Raw genomic sequence first — 19,265 nt, forward strand, 5'->3', positions numbered from 1 at the left:
TTTTTTTTTCGGGCGAAACTCAGGATAAGGCTGAATATCTACATATTTACTCACCTCCAAATATATTTCATCATTCGGGCGAAATGTGCTGTTGATTTTGTGGAAAGTGATGTTGTAGTGCGGCAATGCGTGCAGAAGCTTCGCGATAACCGGCACCTTATATTGGTCCGTGTACTCATGATGGTAATCACCCATTTTCACACAAAAGCCCCAATTAATTTAAAGTCTCTTTCGCAACGCTTTCTCCGTTACGCTTTCTTCTCACTTCTTAGTCGTTTTGGTGAGTGTGTGTGTGTGTGTGTGTGTGTTTCAAATCCGTTTATAAGTTAAGCCACAACAAGGACCTCGAAGACGGACGACGATGCTTAATATACGACGACCAGCAAGTCCCTGCTGAACATAGTATTCATGCATATATGTACTCGTATGTATGTGAGAACACGTTTGTTTGGTGGCAGTGCAGGAGATTTCGTTGCGCAAACAGAGGTGACGCTTTCGGCGCCGACGATGACACCAAAGAGCTACTTAGATCCTGGATACTGATGCTGGGGCTGCAACTGATGTGATTGTGCGGTTGTGTTGTGATATTTAATGGCTGAACCTCTTTCGCACAAGGAAACGAAGCCACACATCTAAACACTTTACACTGTGCAGCCATTGTTGGGGGCGAAAAAGGAAAAACCGAAAAAAAAGAAAGAAAATTTAAAAGAAGAATGACTTTTGTTTTAATGAATTGGAGCACACAAACACATACATATTTAAATTATTGCGCGCAACAATATTACCCACACACAAATTTAGGGTTATTACAGCACCGGAAGTGTGTCAAGTGTGCAACAAAACAAGAATAGAGGCAAATACAAAGGCAAAATTCTAGTTAAATATGTATGTATGTATGTGCAATAAGCACAGCCACAAGCAACACAGATCACGATCTCGAGAAGTACTTGAAATGTCGGCTTTGCTTGACTGTCAGTCAGCCATCAACCGTCAGTTGTGGCATGTTTTCTTGGATGTGCGTGGGTGTATGAGGCACGTCCCTTTGTAGTACATATTTTACATTTGGAGCATGTCTGCTTGTGTCAGTCGAAGACTTGGGTGCATGGGTGCATACAACTTCCTTGCCATCGCTATTGGTGCACTTTTTAATGACACTCACGGGACACTCATTACCTTCGATTATTCGTTGACATAAATGTGATTACGCGCACACAGCCACAATGCATTTCAATACGGCAAAATTGCACATTATGAATGATGGAAGGAAGCGTCATTGTTACTATCTACACATAGAAAACAGCTGCTTACATACTAGGTAGGATATTATGCTACATCTTCGCAACTACGACTTGGCCACCTTAGAATTCATTTTACTCGTACTTTACTACTTATGTATGTAGCTTTTCAAATAGCCCACTTAAGCCCGTAACTGTGATTCATTGCATACGCTACTAACGCGTAAATTTGTACATAAGCATATACGAACATTTGTATTTGGGAAAGTAAGACACGAACCAGGCAACCAAACTTAATCCGTAAGATAAATATGCCCTTCGGTGAAAAAGCACACAAGTTTATTTGCCTATATTGTCGGGGTCACCGGCTACCAGTGTTTTGTGATGCTATGTTGCTTGATTCCCCTCCTCAGCGAGGTATTTACATATTTGCATGTTCGTATGAAATCGGCCAACCAAGTTTTTAATTGTCGAAAGCATTACATAGGCAGGGTTGCCATTGAGGAAAAAAATACTTACCATTCACTTGAAAAAAAAATTTACCAAATCTGGAAAATGTCTAACAATAACTTGTTTTAGTTATTTTAATAAAAAACTATAATATTGTTCTATTTCAAAAAAAATAAAAAATTTTTATTAATTAAAAAAATTTTATTAATAAACTTTTTATTTAACTAAAGATATGATATTTGAGATCATAAGTATTAATGGCATTTTCTCGGTTTTGCTTCAACCAAAATCGAAAATGATGAAACTTAAGGCAATAACGAAATTTCAAATGGAGTTATTATAGACAAATTCAGTCACTCAAAAAACTCCTTGGTGACTTTTTTTAATATTCACCATGTTTTTCAAGTAAAAATGTGTTTGCTATTTTTGTTTGTATAAGAATATTGTTTCCGCTTTAACCAAACCCATACAAATAAGGATTAGAGCCAAATAAAACATTTAGAAAAATAGAAATATAGAAATATTTTCGTCTAAATTTCGAGTTTTTTACTTTGAATTTTTAGAATAGTTTTGGGTATGCAATTTTAAAGCCCATGGATTTTTAATATAACCAATAACAATGTGCAGTTAAAAATTTTCGTTTATTTTTTTAATTCTATTAACGCCGGCCTTTTGTGGTTTTTGTTCATTTAACAATATCCATTTATAAAAACTTACGTTGATTTATTTTTTTTATGGGCTAAAAAACTGCATACTCGAAAATTTTCTGGAAATTCTGAATAAAAAGTTGAAAATTTTGTTGAAAATTTTTCCAATTTTTGGGAACTTTATTTAAAGCGTGAAACTTTGCTTTACATGGTTTATATTACAGTATGAACTATATTTTCATAAACAAATAACGTAAAAAATTGTTCATGAAAATAATTGTGAATATTATGTTAGAACAAGGTATGCCAGGTTTATATGTATGTAAAAGTAAAGTGTTCGAAAATTATTTAAAAAATATAGGGATACACTTATGAAAAGAAATCTACCTTATTAAGATAACTACGAAAAAGTAAAGCGGGAACGAAAGTTTTATTTGTTCTTTAAAGCAAAATACTTTAACAAAAATATACCAAAATGAACAAAAATTTCTCACTCAATTTTTCTACCAATTTTGGTAATAATTTATTAAAGTGGCAACCCTGTACACAGGTCCACGATTTAAGAAGTGTGCCTTGACAACACAAAAAAACAATTATTTATTTTTCCTACGTGTAGTTTCTATAAATAACTAAACTGATTTTAATAGCATGTATTCATCTCGTAGAAGTTACGTAATGAGCCAAAAGTATTTAATTACATTTGTGGTAAATACACAGTTAAAAAATTTCGAAACCCTATGACAGATTTAATGAAAAGTACTTATTTTTACTACATACTTCAAAACGAAAATTATCAATTCAAGCTTGGATGCTTCTAATTGTTTGAAAACTGTGATGCGAACACTTGAGACAGTGGGTCAGTGTTTTAATTTTCGTAACGTAAAATAAACAAAAACAATTGTTCGGGCTTAAAATCGACTTGAATACACTTGCCACATTCAAAGTATGTTCCTATTCCAAAATTTTGTTTCATCTGTGACCCAACATTCAAAGAAATCTTCAATGAATTGAGCAGTGACAGTGGTTTCAAAGGAATAGAATTTACAAAGCAAAACCTTTCGCCCAAAAGGAATTAAATGATATGATAAGAAATCTAGAATTATCTTAAAAAACTGCTACGTACAAAAGTGATAGAATCATACAAGAGATCAAAACTAGCCAGCATTTTTAAAAGCTTTAATGTGCATATGTCTAGTTTGTTTGGGTCAAATCTTCCAATCAAATTTTAAGTCTTGAAATCTCAAATGTAGCTCTGAACCCGATGACAATGCAATATGTGAGATGAATTAAGTCGCTAGGTGGCACAGGACTTGAGATATTAGAAGCATCGCCGCGAATAACCTTGTAAGTGACAAAAAAAACGTTCTAAGAGCAAAAAATCTACTATTAAATAGAGGAACGATCTCTGTTTTTTTTAATTTTTTTGGCTTATCAAAAATAAAGATTAAAAAAAATAAATTTTCTTCACTTCATGAAAATATAAATCAGTATGACAAGCAGGGCCGGAACATAACAGTTATTGATGAACGCTGTCATTGAAAAATTCACTATGAAGGAAATGTTCTATAACTATGTAATACATACCAATCGATTTCTTTTTCCAACGAGAATTTGATTTTTTTTTTAATTTTTATGCAAATAAAAAAAACAATTATTTTTGATATTAATTTAATAAATCCAAAATAATTTTTATAATATATGTCTTAGGGCCAATTTCACAATGCGTACTTAACTCTGAATCGGGAGTTAACTACAGATTTTTGTACTGAAAATCTCTAGTTAACTGTCGATTCGGAGTTAACTACGCACTGTGATACTACTACTAGATAACAGTTATTGAAGACTTTTATTTATAAAATTCATCGATAAAAATTAGTCACCGACTTTTATTTTTTAAGTCATACGTTTAAAAGTCATTATAATTTTTCGTTAGAAGGTGTTAGTGAACAAAAGTTTACTACGACTTATACAAATGACTTTTATATGTATGACTTAAAAAATTTATAAAAATAACTGTTATTTGCAGATTGTTTAGTTAAAAATCAAAAATAATTGTTATATTGGATTTATAAATTAAAAATCAGAAATATCTATTATTTAAGGATTAATTAAATAAAAATAAAAAAAAATTAAAGGGCGATTTTTATAATAAAAGTTATAACTGTTACGGTGTCTGATGACAAGATTATCAAAGGCGACTGTTACTAATGTTCAAGTTTTAAGTTTTGTTTTTTACATGTATACATATCGTTTCCTTAATATAGGAATGCCCTAACTCATATAGACGTAGAAAAGCAAAAAAGCCGTAACTAACTAATTTTTTTATTGCTTAAAATGATGTTCGGACTTATAATTCTATGAAATGCATCATAATAAATCAAAAAGGGAATTTTGGCTTTGTGTATTTCAGCGACGATGTGAGACAGGCTCTTTCTATATTAAGGTAACGATATGGAAGTTTTTTTTAGTCTTTTGTATGTATACAATGTTAAAAGTTTACTACTTTTGTAATAAATGTATATATATAGAAACTGGCCTATGTGTAGCATATTTTTTTTAATGTTCTTTGTTGTTCTTTTTAATAAAGATTTTCGCCTCTGAGGAAGCTAAGGAAATTTAGCGAAACGTTGGTCATGAACTGAAGAAATTTTTTTTTACATTCACTTCCGCACATTAGATCCACGAAGCCTATACAAAACCCAATATTTTATAATAAAACATAATAAAAAATTGTATGCAAAAAATCAAGAAACGCAATATCTGTGTGAATTGTGAAAGTTTTTGGTCAATATCCTAGGCTCGCCCAAGTCCATCAAAGTTCAAGTACTAAAAAAAGTTTTTCCTTAGCTAACTTCGATTCTCTACAAAAAAGGTCCATATACCTAATTATGTAGGACTAATACTTTAGAAGATTATTGCAATTTTAGTAAAAAAATGTATTAATTAATTTATTAATTTTTATTTTTTGGCCATATTGAACTTTGATGGACTTGGGCGAGCCTAAGATATTGACCAAAAATTTTCATATTTCACACAGATTGTTTTTAGAGCATAGTGAACCATATTTTTGCTATTACCAATCAAAGTTCTAAAAAAGCGGATTTTCGGCCCACGCTAATGTACATATATATGTACTCCTACAATATGCCTATCCTTGGTCTAAACAATGGATACTGTTCCGGTTTGAAATAAACTCATGGTCAACCCCATAAATTGTTTGGTTGCTCGGGTTCTGTTATTAGAAAATTTTGCTGACTATGTAAACGTATGCAGCTGTAGCGTATAGTCTTTCGAAAAACCTACTTCTTGGGGATATATTGCCCGTAAATCCCTCAGTAAGATACCGAAAACAAGATTTTGTTTGTTAGTTTTATCGTTGGGAGAGTCTGCCATTACTTTTCTTTGCAGGTTTTCGTAGAACCAGTACAAGATCTGTCTTAGTTTACAAATCTTGCCGGGACTTCGCTTAGAGATTTTAAGCGTAGACTGAGTGGGTTGTACGGTTCTTGAACTCTAACGGCAAATCATAGACAACACTTGATTTTTTTTTTAGATTGGCGCTTACACATATGTTACTGTTTGGCCGAGCTTCTCCTCCGATTTTTGGCATGCGCCTTTATGTTGTCACACAAAGGGGATTATTAAATATAAATAAAATAGAGTCTGTTCGTTACTCTTATTAAATATAAAAATGAGTTTATTTTATGAATTTACTTTATCCACTCCCTTCTAATCACGTCCTCTATATACATATGTAAGTACATATTCTATGAACCGTTAGATTTTGTCTGCCGCTTAGAGTGTTTACATAGTCTCGTGTGGATAAATCCGTTCCAAATACATATGTACATATCAGCAAAGGGATAATTTCATTATAGTACTTTAAGCTCCGTAAGGACATTCGCTGTTGTGCATATACTATGTATATATATATATATGTATGTAAGTATGTATGTTTTTACAATTTCTATCCCGGAATCTATAAGATTTTTTTGAGCCAAAAATACTCGGAGTGAGCAAAAAATTCTGAGCTCAAGGAACTAATAAACTATAAAAATGTGTCTCTTTCTCTCTCTCTCCTGTTTCCCTGAGATCAAGCGTATTAATACTCGTATTAAGTTTAGGTATGTAAATATATCCTTATCGCGCCCATTTGTTTGTTTACGTTTACTCTCGGCATTGGTACACCGACAATGCATTCTTGCGCAATAGCCGGCGAATTCGCCCTAAAGGTGTGCTCTCAAAAGAAACAATTGTTTCGAGTTTCCTGAGAGCAGGAAATGCAGTTAACTTTGACTCTGGAGAAAAATAGCAGTTGTTTATATGTCCAACACTCTCGCTCTCTCTCTCTATCTCATCTATCTGCCATAGTAGTATATGCTGTGCCTCCCGGTTAGCGGCAGCTCATATGCGTATGTATAGTATATCCTGTGGCTTTCTCTCAGCATTACTATCGTTCACCACCATCGACTACCGTTGATGACGACAACGACGACGACGACGCCAACAACGGTAACGACAAGAGCCACTGGTTATCCTGTTATATATTCATGTGGTTGCCATATCAGTCAGCAAGCAAGTGTTCTTATAAAGTATATTGATTAAAAATCCTTTTTTTTTTAAGTTCGTCACAACAACAACCACATCGAATTCGTGTGCAACGCGTATAACTGCGGTTATTGCTGTTCCTGTTTCAGTGTCTCTTCCTATTGTGTACTGCGCGAGGGTCGGGTCGCCACTCTCATACACACACACACACACAAAACACACCTTACGTCTGCCTACGTACGAGTAGTTTTATATCAATAAGGACGTGCTTGCGTCTGACAAGGATATGACTCTCGTAAAATGCAACGGACGTCGCGACGCACAGTGGTCAATAAATGGGATTTAATGTTCATAATTCACTGGAGCCTTCATTTCTCAACCGATTTGATTAATTAATTTTTTTAAATGAAAGCTAATAAAATTTGCAAGAGACTAGTTGAGCCCAATTTTCGAATTTTTATTTGTTTGTATTACATTTTTTAATGCAAAGTGCAGAAATTGCGCCAATTTTGAAGAAGACCGATTCTCCTGTTCCAGGTAATAAAATTTTCATAATAAAAACTAGTTAAAAACAATTGTAGGGTTCTCCTAAAACAAAAAAAAAATAAAAAGTAATAATTTGAAATGTTATAAAAAAATTTTACCAAAAGTATTTTTTTTTTTTGTTTTTAATTTTTATAAAAATTTTGGATATGCAGTTTTATAGATTACTAAATTTTAGTGTAATAAAGTGCAAGTTGTAAGTCGCTAAGAGTTCGCGTTGATTTTTAATAACATAACAAACGCTTTTATTTCCCATCTGGCATGCAGATGTGCTCGAAATGTTAGCGAAAAAATTATTAAAAATCAACGCGAGCTCTTAGCGACTTGCAACTTGCACTTTATTGTACTAAAATTTAGTAATCTATAAAACTGCATACCCAAAATTTTTATAAAAACTAAAAACAAAAAAAATACTTTTGGTAGCATTTTTTTATAACATTTCAAATTATTACTTTTTAATCTTTTTTTTTTGTTTTAGGAGAACACTACAATTGCTTTTAGCTAGTTTTTATTATGAAACTTTTATTAGCTGGAAGAGGAGAATCGGTCTTCTTCAAAATTGGCGCAATTTCTGCACTTTGCACTAAAAAATTTAATACAAACAAATAGAAATTCGAAAATTGGGCTCAACTAGCTTTCATTTAAAAAAATAATTAATCAAATCGGTTGAGAAATGAAGGCTCCAGTGAATTATGAACATTAAATTCCATTTATTGACCACTGTGCGACGGTCGCTGGGCAAATGCACATTGCCATGGCGCACACAAGTTGTGAGTTTGAGGGGGTTGGCTGCTTGCCTACAAGATGTCGGCAACGACTGCGGCAGTCGCGCTAGTATTGTGTTTGGTGGACAAAGCTTGCCGTGTAATGAGCGGGGAGGTGGTGATGAACGAACACGGCCTGTGCGGGATGGTGGAACGTTTGCTGGTTGAGTAATTGCAAGTAGATTTGTGGGTGTAGGTGTGTGTGTGTGTGCGCGCGCGCTGTTCGTATGGATGCTGTTAGGATGAGCTCTGCCACAGCCACTGTCTATAGATTTAACCATTGGTGCACACAAAAACAAAAACACATACAATTATCCGCAGAGATACATACAAACATCCCGTTGCAATGCACAAATATTAGAACATATCCCACAGACACAAGCAGACAGGGAGTGACTCAAAGTTGTTACGATTTAATTAAAATAAAAAAAGTGCAATTAAAGAGTTTTTGCAGCACTGCAAATACTTAAGAATGAACTTTAAACTTGATTTTGTAGCTCCCGAAAGCTTTTGAAGTACACAAAAACTGTGTAGCTGGAAAAATTTATTTTTTAGCTATTAAATTCAATTTTTTACACTTAACGATAAGTGTTTATGTATTCACTTATGTGTGTATATTAAACTATCATCAAATTTTGTTTTTCATCATTTAATTTTTTTACTCTTTGCTATACATATTTTAAGTTGCTTCACTAAATTTTTGCACAATTTTTGATCGAAAAGTCTTCATTTTCAATATTTTCGTATATTTTTTTCAATCACTTCAGTTTATTTTATTTAATATTTAATTTTGATTTTGAACTTTGCGTTCGTAAAACTTTTATGGATACATAATTTTCGCCCTCAAATGCACTTAGGGCGACTACAGCCAGCAGAAACTATGTACTATAATCGCATAAGTATAGCTAGTTGAAAAATCATTCGCAGCATTTTCCATATCAGACTCACTTTTCAGCAATTCGCAAACAGTTTTTTCACACTCATTAATTACACATTTTATAATTGATTTCATTTCATTTACATTTAATTACTTTTTCATTTAGTATTAAATAAATTAAATTTTCCCCAAATTCACTTTGCTTTGTATCCGACGGTCGATTTCAAACGGCAGCCGAAACGCATGAACCACACATTCTGAGCTTCGAACCTAGTATGAAATTTTTTTTCTTTTAACCCGGTCACACCCTCTATTGCTGGGTATACGAGTACGAGCTCTCAAATATGCAAAAGTACATATTCGCAGATTGTATGTACAATTTGTGGGAAAAATAAATATACGGAACAGGATTCAGGATTCAAGTACACTGCTAAAATGGGAATAGAGAGTACCTACGAGAGAGAGAGAGAGAGAGAGAGAGAGCGCGTGAAAGTTAGTGCGCATTTTCGTTGTGATTGCCCTGTGAGATTTCAATAATTTATGCCTTTATCGCTTTGTTTTGTATGCTTGGCAAGTATCCTGATTTTTTAGAACAACAACAGTTATGTCCTTGTTACAATGTATGTGGTGTTGTAATCAAAAGCTCAGGCGCTCTTGTTGTAGATGTGTCAATTCGCCGAATTATTATATGTACATTTGTATGTCCCACAATAATTATCCTACTATTTGCTCATACTCACATATACAAATATATTCACATCGTTAACCGATGACAGGAAGGAAACTTAGCCAATGCCGGAAGTACATATGCATTACCCTATCAAAGCAGCTCTTTGTAGTATAAATATGTATGTACTATAGTAGCCACTTGTGTTGACCTGAAAAGTGGAGTAATTTAGAGTGGCTAATGCTCAAAGATTTCAATAAACGGGCAGTGTACATTAGGATTTTAATGAATAGAGCGGCGCAACAAGGTCCCCAAGTTGCTATCCGGCAGCATTTGGAACAAAGACAAGGAAACGTTGTTGGCAACATACAAGGCAATTGGTTGGCCGGTTTTAAACTATGTAGTACCTGTGTGGTTGACGCGGACTAGAAGGACGCAGTGGACGAAGCTGCAGACCTAACAAAACACGGTATTCCGGACAGCGACCTAATGCCTTCTGATGTCGCCACAACATCATCTACACGATGAGGCTCAAATGTGTCACCGACCGTGAGCACCCAAGGCGCCTCATAAGGCATCTATACGAACTGACGGACGAAGCCCAGAGGTTCATAAAGCAGAGGAGGAATTAAATTTGTGTGAGAAACACCAATGGAAGATGTTCTTTTATTATTGAAAGCCGATCTTTAAGTCGACAGGTGTTCGTGGCCTCAAATAAAAACTCTCTCTTAGCAAGTTTAGCATACAGAGACCTTAACCGTCAGAAGAAAGAACGACGACTCCAAATTTCGAATGCGGCTATTTTCGATTCCTGAGAGCTCAGTATTAGTTAAGAAGTGCGAGCTAAGATACTTCCATCTTAGCCTCGTGAAGGTTAGACAGTCTAAAAGAAAGTGTGGAGATGATTCCACCTCATATTCCTCTTTACAGCTGATACAAAAGGGATCAGTAGAAATTACCGCGTGAATAGCAAGTGCACAATAGCCAGTCAGAACCCCACCCCTAGCCCTTCAGAGCTGACGTGTTTGTCGGCACCTTGAAGGGGTAACGATGGCTCATTCGTATCTTGCGGTGCAAAAAGTATTTTGAACTGCCTTATACAAACAATTTATGCCGCAGAGAAACGTCTTGTTTTCTTTTTTTTTCATAAAAAGATCATCGCTTTCTTTTGTTCATTTTATTAAATATTTAGTAGAGTACCTACGCAATTTCATTATCGCGAGTACGAAGTATGAGTTTTAGTCTAGCGCTCAACGAGCAAGACCCAACCATCCATGAGTTTACCGTAAGAGGACAGAGGCGTCCCTAGTTACTCCTTACCTGGAGTTAACGTTTTAAGGGTGCCTTCCCAATGCCAGGTCATCAGCCACGCAGTTTTGGGCGATGTCACTGTGACCCGGCACCTAAACTAGCCTTAATAAGAAGTGCGATTGATAGAGAGGTCAGACATTCCTTTACCGATTTCGAGTGCACCATCACACCCTTTAGCAGTGGGTCTACCGCTTCTTTGATGGCAGCTATTTCCACCTGAAAAACACTGTAGAACTCCGCAAGCCTGAACATAGTTCTGGTGGAGAGTTTCGGCTGAATAAACCTCCACCAACCCTATCCCTAAGTTTTGATCCGTCCGTGAAGAAGTTTACCGCTCTCTTATTCGAGTAACCCCGCCCTACCCGGTCCTCTCTTGAGGGAATATGGGTAGAGAAGGAAATTCTGGTAGCCTTTTCGGAGGCGCTGTAATCAATGTGTTCGGGGCGAAGTCAAAGCCCTCCAGAGTAGCGATAAGGGCGATCCATTGTGAGAACTCCAGGGGAGAGACGTTACCTTTTACCGATAGCTCCCCTACAGCAGTAAAATATAACCGACGCCTTTCAAACCCTTTCCTCAGTATTAGGTTTCTACATCTTTCTATCCAGGATCAACTGTAAGTACTTGACCCTGTCTGAAAGCCGCAGAGGAACACCCCTACTCGATGTAAGGGCCGCAACGGATATCTGTACTTCCTCGTAAACAATACCAGTTCCGTCTTGCTGGGAATTGGGTGCAGGTAACCTTGAGCCAGAACAAAAAGAGTGTCTATAAATCGCCTCAAGTTGCAAATCATCTTCTTAGCGATCACCCAACAGCGCGCTTTTTCCAGTTCCTCTAGAAGGTCGTTTACAACCGCAATGCAGAGCATGGGAGAGACTGTGCGCTGAGAGCAGGCGCTCCTCCACTTTACCGCGTCAGCTCTGTCACGAAATAAGCTGTGGATGGGCCTTATTATGTTGTTTTCACCTTGACCATTGTCTCTGGAAGGCCCCTCGATATCGAGGAAGGCCCCTACTCCATAATCTATATGCGCGAAGGCTTCCTCTAACCACTTTACCAATGTGTGCAGGGCAGAATTCACCGACCTTTCCTTGCAATAAGGGTGTTGAGCTCTTGAAAGACAGTCACGAGGATTAGCGTTTCTTATGTACAGGTCTATCAGTCTCTCTAGCGTTTCCAGCAAAAACGAAGACAGACTGTTAAGCCTAAAATCACTAGGGGAAACATGAGGGTCTTTTCCGGCCTTCGGGATGAACTCAACACTGATTACCCTTCAAGCCTTGGGAATGTACCCGGTCCTCACACAGTTCGCATAAATAGGAGCCAACCAATTGCACGATACCTGGAGAGTCCTTTGCAGCTGCGTAGTTATGATGCCGTCGGTCCCCGGCGACTTGCAGGGATTGAACGAATTTATCGCCCAGGCCATGTGACGATAGTCCAGAAGATCGGAGTAGTTCAGAACCTGAAGTACAAAATATTGCAAAGAAGTACTTTTGACGGTACTGCGAAGTACGAAGTACTGTACTTTCGAAATAAGTACGCTTGGTCACATTAAGCAAGGGTACAAGGTCAAGAAATATGGAATATATTCGATATTATTTGTACCAGGCCAAAATAGAACACAGGAAAATGATGTAGAAGATTGTCTTGCAATGGAGGCAGTAAATTGTACACCAACTGACACGGAGCACTTCCTAATACTAAGGAAGAGCTCAGAGAAAAGAGAGACACACTGAGGGAACTTAACTAGCGAAGCTCAAGCACAGAGTTTTTTGAAGGGTTATAATATGAAGAGATTCCGACAACTAATCAGCCTTCCAAAAGAGAAACTTAGATTACTGATAGGTATAGGTATTGGAAATGCATTTAGTACGGCAATAGAACCGTAAAGTACGGCAGAGGAACCGGTTTTCGGGTTTCAGATGGTTTTCACATTTGCGCGAGAGCTGGTTTTACGTTGGGAAAGGCCTCGAGTTATTGATATGCTATGAGTTTTGTCAGAGGCATTGGAATAGAGCGGTAACTGGCGCTATTTGATTTAGGTGCGGTGAAATAGCTAGCTATGTACAAGTACAGGAACAGATATGAGACTTTTTTCTGCGTCAAAATTATATTCTACATTCTACGTTTGAAAAACTCACCATGAAACATTTTTCTAAAATTTTACCATAATGTAACGGCATCTCTGCAGTATTTGCCCTTTACTTCCGGTAGTGCATTCCTATGATTTCCGGTAGTGCATTCCAGAAAAATTCCAGGGAGTTTGACAGCTGACAGTTTTTTGACGTTTGTTATTTTTGTTTGTTGACTTTTTGATTTTATTCTCATCGCGAATTTTAGCAATTTATTTGTGTTTGGAGTAAATCGCCGAAAAATGCAATTAAAGTAGAGTGTGTGACCGATAAAAAAGGACAAAGACCAAAGCAAATTAAACAAAAATTGGAATTCCAGTTTGCAGCAGTTCTCAATGTAAACTCTAGGCAAGCACACTCTAGCCTCTAGCAACGATGTCCGTGAAGTCACAACGAAAGGCCGTATCTACAAACGCAAATGCGTTAGGTGAAGGAGCTTCCCATGAAAAACCCAATTATGGCCTAACCACGAGAGTTGCACTAGCTCGTCTGCATGATGATATAGAAAAGTTGTTGCGGGAACATGAAGCCACCTATGCCAAGGAGAGGTAAGTGTACAAGGGGTATACTATATGCATATATACACACATGATATACGCGCGTGTGTTTAGTCTAGTCAAGATAAAGTTATGTATATATGTGTGTACATATTGTTTGCCTGTTAGCATACTTAATTATTAATAATATTTGGATTGCTTCCAAAATTTCTTGTTGTTGTTCATTGCAGCTTCTATCGCAAACTGCGTTCGGCATTCGTCAAACCCAGCGACACACCATTAGGATGGCCTGCAATCACAGCAACTCTATTCACTATGATTGCGCTACTAATCGCCGACGCATATCTGGCTGCGATCTGTGTTGCGGCTATCTTATCATTGGATTTGTGCGTGGTGGTGCGCGAGAACAATTTACGTCGTACCGAAATCTACCGCAAGACACGCCAGGCACTCGCCGATATAAGACTCGCTGAACGTGATCTATGCGGCGAGTGGCAACCATGCAATTATCCGCATATTTGTTGTCCAATTTCGCCTTGCGTGTCGCTGCAGTGGACATATCGCGATGGTAATATTGTAAATCTGCCGTGGGCCCTACTAGTACGGGGCGATCACATCGTGCTACGGCCGGGACATATAACACCCGGCCCATGTGCGGAGGTGAATGGCAAGCGCACATTTGAAATGCATGAAATCTATGGTCCAACACAAGTTAATGATCCTCCAGTGCGCCCATTGGCGCGAGCACCATTGCCTGATTTAGTATGTAGCTTGCAGACCACGCCCTTTCTGGATAACTTACGTGTTATTTTAGAGAACTCTTTGAAACGACCATCAACAATTTACAATCAGCAGCGCTATTTGGTGGGTAAATGTGATATTACCGTTTTCTTTTTGCAAATGCGACTATTAAACTAAACAAAATCGCAAGTTTGTAAAAATAAAACAGAAACGGCGATCCTAAAGATAAATCAATTTATGATCTGGACTTACTTAGTTAAAGTGGAAAAATTGTCTACTTATAGAAAAGAAAATACCAAAGATTCGATCTCGAATTGGTCAGATTTATTATTTTATTCTGTTAACAAATGTATCTTTGATTTTTATTATATGCAGCTGGTGACGAAGTACATCCAACAATGGGGATTCATATGTGCCCTGTGTCTGACACTTTTCGCCGGTCTATTGCGCATAAATGGTTTAAGCAGTTCGCCTAGTGCGGGTAGGCATCCCGATGAGCAACATTACTGGAAATACGTTTTCCTAGAGACACCCGCAGCCGCCGTGATACCACTACTTCCACTCATCTTCCCCATCATGTGGATATCAATGAATTTGTGGGGGGTCGCAAGATTGCAGTGCTTTCTCAGAATACCACAAGTTCTTATCACCAAAGACTCCGAAAAATCATTCGAAGAAGATTTGGACAGTCCAACCTTTGACTATGATAACATTTCGCTGCTACGTTCAAATGTCTTCCGCAATTGGTGGCAACTATGGAATGGTGAAAGTGAGCTTCTACCGCGCTCATCGAATTTAGTTCAGGTTTTGGGTTCCATCACGGCACTCTGTTGTATAGACAAGAAAGGCATACTTTCATGGCCAAATCCGACAGCCGAGAAGGTTTTCTTCTTACATGAAACGGAAGATGAGCGCTTGGATGAGCGAAGTACTAGTTGTTCAACACTGAACACGGAGAGCAACCGAACAAGTCAGGCAGAAAGTAAGGATGGTGGCATTGTAGCCGAAGTGCTTGATCTTACACACGATCAGCACTGTCCTTTCCGTTTGGAATTTGATGATCATGAATGGAAGGCGCATATTAAATCGCTTAAGCCCTTAGGTGAATACAAATTTCCAAGAATAGTCAAATCTTTATTTACGAATTTAAATGTAATTTTCAGGTCTTGCAATACTGCTGAACACCTGTTCACCATTGACACATGCACATTACGCACAATTTTGTGGGCATGTGACCGCTGTGGCGATGCTGGATAAAGATTTAGTGCCTGTCACAAATCGGTATGCCATCGTTGACTCCAGTTTGACTAGCTTTTTGCATGGGTACGTAGTTCATTTTCGAAGCTTGCCCCTTTCTTTTGGTTGAATATGTAATTGGTTTTACTTTTCAACAATATTTATCTACAAATTTAAATGATTTATCTTCTATACTCTTTTCTGTATCCAAATTTTTGTTCCAATACAACTAGGTTTTTGTATTTTGCACAAATATTAAGCGAGAAATTTAGATTACCCGTTGTATACCAATCAAGAAATTTAAGTCATGCAAATTCCAAATTATTCAAAACAAAAAAGTATTTTTTTAAATGCACATTTTAATAAGGCTGTCTAAACAGAAATCGTGCTACGTACGTCTTTACAAAACATAAAAAAACGGATTGATGCGCTAAATGATTTTGAAATAGCGACATTTGTTGAAATTCCTGTAAGATGCGAAGCTATTTTCTACAGCACTACACTGACGCACTTTCCCAAAAAACAACAACAAATAAATCGATTACCGAAAATGTTGGTTTTAAATAACGCCGCTTTTAAAGTATTGTATTACACGCAGTTGAAATATAAATTTTCTATATTTTACCTTGCTTTTATTAATGAAAAAACTTTTGTACTCATTCAAAAGGCTATGCTGAAGCCTTAAATACTAAAAATGGACTACTGGTTTAATTGCACTAAAAATAACATCATTTTCCTCTTATTTATTTAATCATACTTGCTTTTAGAAGTTTTTGTTTTAGAGCTTACAGCATGTAAATTTTTCAAAATTATAAAATTGCACAGTTTATGTTGTCCTAACATGTTGTAACACCTAATTGGCGTAAATAATTGCTTTAATCATTTTAACATTTTGTGGTAAATAACTCCTGTGTTTTACTCAATTTTATGTTTAATTATAAATATCTCGTAGTTTCATTTCTATCAATTTCGATACTACATACCTTTTTCAAATATTTAATTGTGTTACTGAAGTTTGCTGTTTTATGTAATTTTGCTGAGTTTCGGCATCAGTATCTGAATGAAAGAGAGTTTTTACACACGTAAATTTGTTGAACAGTTTGGCCGCTAGGAGAAAACGTTTATATTAAAATATACTATTTAAATTTTAATCAAATTTTGAGGATTAATATAAATCAGGTTACAGCTAAAACAAAAATAACCGATTGATATAAATTAGTAAAAAAAAGTTAAAAGTATGTCGTATGTTTAAGAAATTGAGCACGATTATTAGAAATCTATTTTTAAAATTCTAAAATCACACTCACCGAATCGTTTGTGAAAATGTCCCACTACTGAGACACATCCTTTGCTTTCCCATTGAGACTAAATTTAGTTAACTGATTCGATTTCCGAACACTCTTTGTTTCCAATTAAGTAGGGATAGGATACTTGGGCGTCTACTTAACAGTTAATATGTACTTCTTATATCTACCTAGACCAATTTCTTTTTGCCTCCTTCTTTATGCTGGAAAATGCTGCACTGCACCAAGCCAACTGTTACGGCCGTTCGGACCTCAAAATTTAGTTCAACGTCACTCTAAATTTTGCCGGGTTTCCTAATTAGAAAATCGCGCGCCATTGCGTCTAAGGGCAGCTCCTTTTCTGCTCAACGGTGGCAGAACTTTGTCTGCCTCGGGAGACCCGCACCACAATAGCCCAACTTGGCTCTGGCTATTGCAGTAGGCTAAACTCGTACCTGAGCAGAATAAACGAGGATGTGCCCAACGCATGCCCTCAAAGCCCCACCCAGCTAACGCCCCTGTCCCTGTGGACAGATCCCATCGAGACTGCACGCTTTCTGGGCCTTTCGCTTCCATTGAGGGACTAACCAATCTGGGCGGGGTCGTTGTAGCCGCATCTTTAATTCATAAAAATCATACTTCTTTAAGGTTTAAATACATATATTTATTTAAGGTTCATATCAAATATGTTTTATTGGAATCTAAAATGAATATTTAAATTAGTTTATAATATATAATAATAAGTAATATAATAATAAAATATTCGCGTAAATTGTAAATAGAAGAAAAAGCACTTCTAGAAGGCACGCTGGGAAGCACTTTGTTCAACCCTTCTTGGGTAGGTCTTTTAGAATGGCTTCACTTTAGAAGGCGTACCTAAATTATCTCTGGGTTAACCACTCTTCCCTGCAATAGTATTTCATCAGGTGTAATTTTTTTGATCCTCCAGTTTGAAAAATTTTGTCCAGCTAATCACACTATCGCAGAAATTCGTACCTCTGAAATGGTCTTGTTCCTTTGTCTTTTCTTCAACAAAAATCTCTGTGGCAAAGCTTTTGCAATTACCGTATCTACTATTGCCTTATTTGGTTCTTTGAGCGCTAAGCTCTTCTCCATCCGACTCTTGCAGCCTTAGCCCTAAGAAGCGCGCGGTTTCTCTTGAGGCTATGTCCGAATTGAGGCTACTTTACCTACTGGACCGGAGTTGGGCCAGCGTGACTCTTGTGTCACGTGGAGTCACGAGAGAATAAGGTGGAGGGCGTCCTACTTGGTATTTTTGTGCCATCGACCTCCTCTATATCCAGTGCAGCCTAACCTATTTCGTTTAGCTGGTGAATAAGGTGTCCGTAGATTTTGCAGCGGTTGACCTTCCCAAAGTAGTTGTTGTTGTTGTAGCAGCATACAAATTCCCCAAAGACTTTTTGGGGAGTGTTGCTGGAGTGACAGTCCTTGGCCAGATATAAATCTTGGTCGTTCCGGTTACGTAGACCCGACTGTCGTGGGAACGTCCCAAAGTAGTTATTAATGTCAGCTGCTAAGGAGATGATCGAGATTCCCTGAGGCGGATACTGGAGTTCGTACAGTTAGATATGTATATATTGAATTGCATACGAGATAGTTCGTCATATTGTGGTACTCCGTGTGGGCTTCTCCTTGGTTTAAATGTTTTACGTCTGAATGACACCGATGATTTCCTGCTGCACAACTACATAATTTGACACCCATTACTTCGTGCTGATGTGTATTGCCGATGAGGCGATGTCTCCATGGCTTGGTGGACTGTGTCGAAGACATTGGACAGGTCAAGAGTTGGTAAGAACAAAGGGCGCTTCTGATTGAGGTCGTTTGTTATTTGAGCGGTGTTGGTCAATTTTTCTGAACCCATGTCGATGTTAGACCAGACGTTGGTGATTTGTAAGTGAGGCGGGGGAGTAGTGCTTGGAATTACTTAGCCATGGGGAGAGGAGCGTAGGGAGATGTCCGTTTGCCCCTTTCAGGTGCAATTTATTAGTGTTCGCGCTCGTTATGAACATATCCAGCGACCTGCAGCAGTTACTCGTCAGTCTGGTGGGTCTTGCTGGTCGTTACCCAGGTTTGAAAGCCAGAGCGCATGACATGCATTAATCTTGTACCTGAATCGCGTAGGCGAAAGAGAGAAAACCTCGTTTTCTAGCTCTTTTATTGTCTGATTATAGAAATTTCCAATCTGTCTTTAATACGGATTTATTTTATGTGTTATTTATTTTAGCTAACGTCGCTTGTATATGTAGTATATACTTGAAGTCAAGGTACATTGAACAGGTAGTATCAGTAGAGCAGCTGATTTGATTT

The 19,265-nt window shown here is 37.2% G+C and overlaps 2 protein-coding genes across 10 annotated transcripts in view; one reads left to right on the forward strand and one right to left on the reverse strand.

Moving 5' to 3' along the window:
• LOC118733506 (protein tweety) overlaps positions 1–9,364 on the reverse strand; it is a 25,829-nt gene extending 16,465 nt beyond the window's left edge. For 2 of the 5 annotated variants that reach the window (XM_036462919.1, XM_036462918.1), the window contains exon 1: positions 55–195. In XM_036462919.1, coding sequence (XP_036318812.1) covers positions 55–195 — 141 coding nt within the window. Of the gene's footprint in view, positions 1–54; positions 647–9,135 lie in introns of those variants that run through there. The other 3 variants (XM_036462917.1, XM_036462916.1, XM_036462915.1) reach the window with 3 other exon arrangements.
• A 3,982-nt stretch (positions 9,365–13,346) lies between these two features.
• LOC118733508 (transmembrane protein 94) overlaps positions 13,347–19,265 on the forward strand; it is a 15,000-nt gene continuing 9,081 nt past the window's right edge. For 4 of the 5 annotated variants that reach the window (XM_036462920.1, XM_036462922.1, XM_036462921.1 and 1 more), the window contains exons 1-4: positions 13,347–13,725; positions 13,905–14,538; positions 14,791–15,517; positions 15,579–15,738. In XM_036462920.1, the coding sequence (XP_036318813.1) occupies positions 13,553–13,725; positions 13,905–14,538; positions 14,791–15,517; positions 15,579–15,738 (1,694 nt within the window). In that variant the 5' untranslated portion in view covers positions 13,347–13,552. The remainder of the gene's footprint in view (positions 13,726–13,904; positions 14,539–14,790; positions 15,518–15,578; positions 15,739–19,265) is intronic. The other variant, XM_036462924.1, reaches the window with a different exon arrangement.

The sequence above is a fragment of the Rhagoletis pomonella genome, unplaced genomic scaffold (assembly GCF_013731165.1).
Source record: "Rhagoletis pomonella isolate Grant_MI unplaced genomic scaffold, Rhpom_1.0 Rhpom_scaffold_00002, whole genome shotgun sequence".
NCBI classification, from domain to species: Eukaryota; Metazoa; Arthropoda; class Insecta; order Diptera; family Tephritidae; genus Rhagoletis; species Rhagoletis pomonella.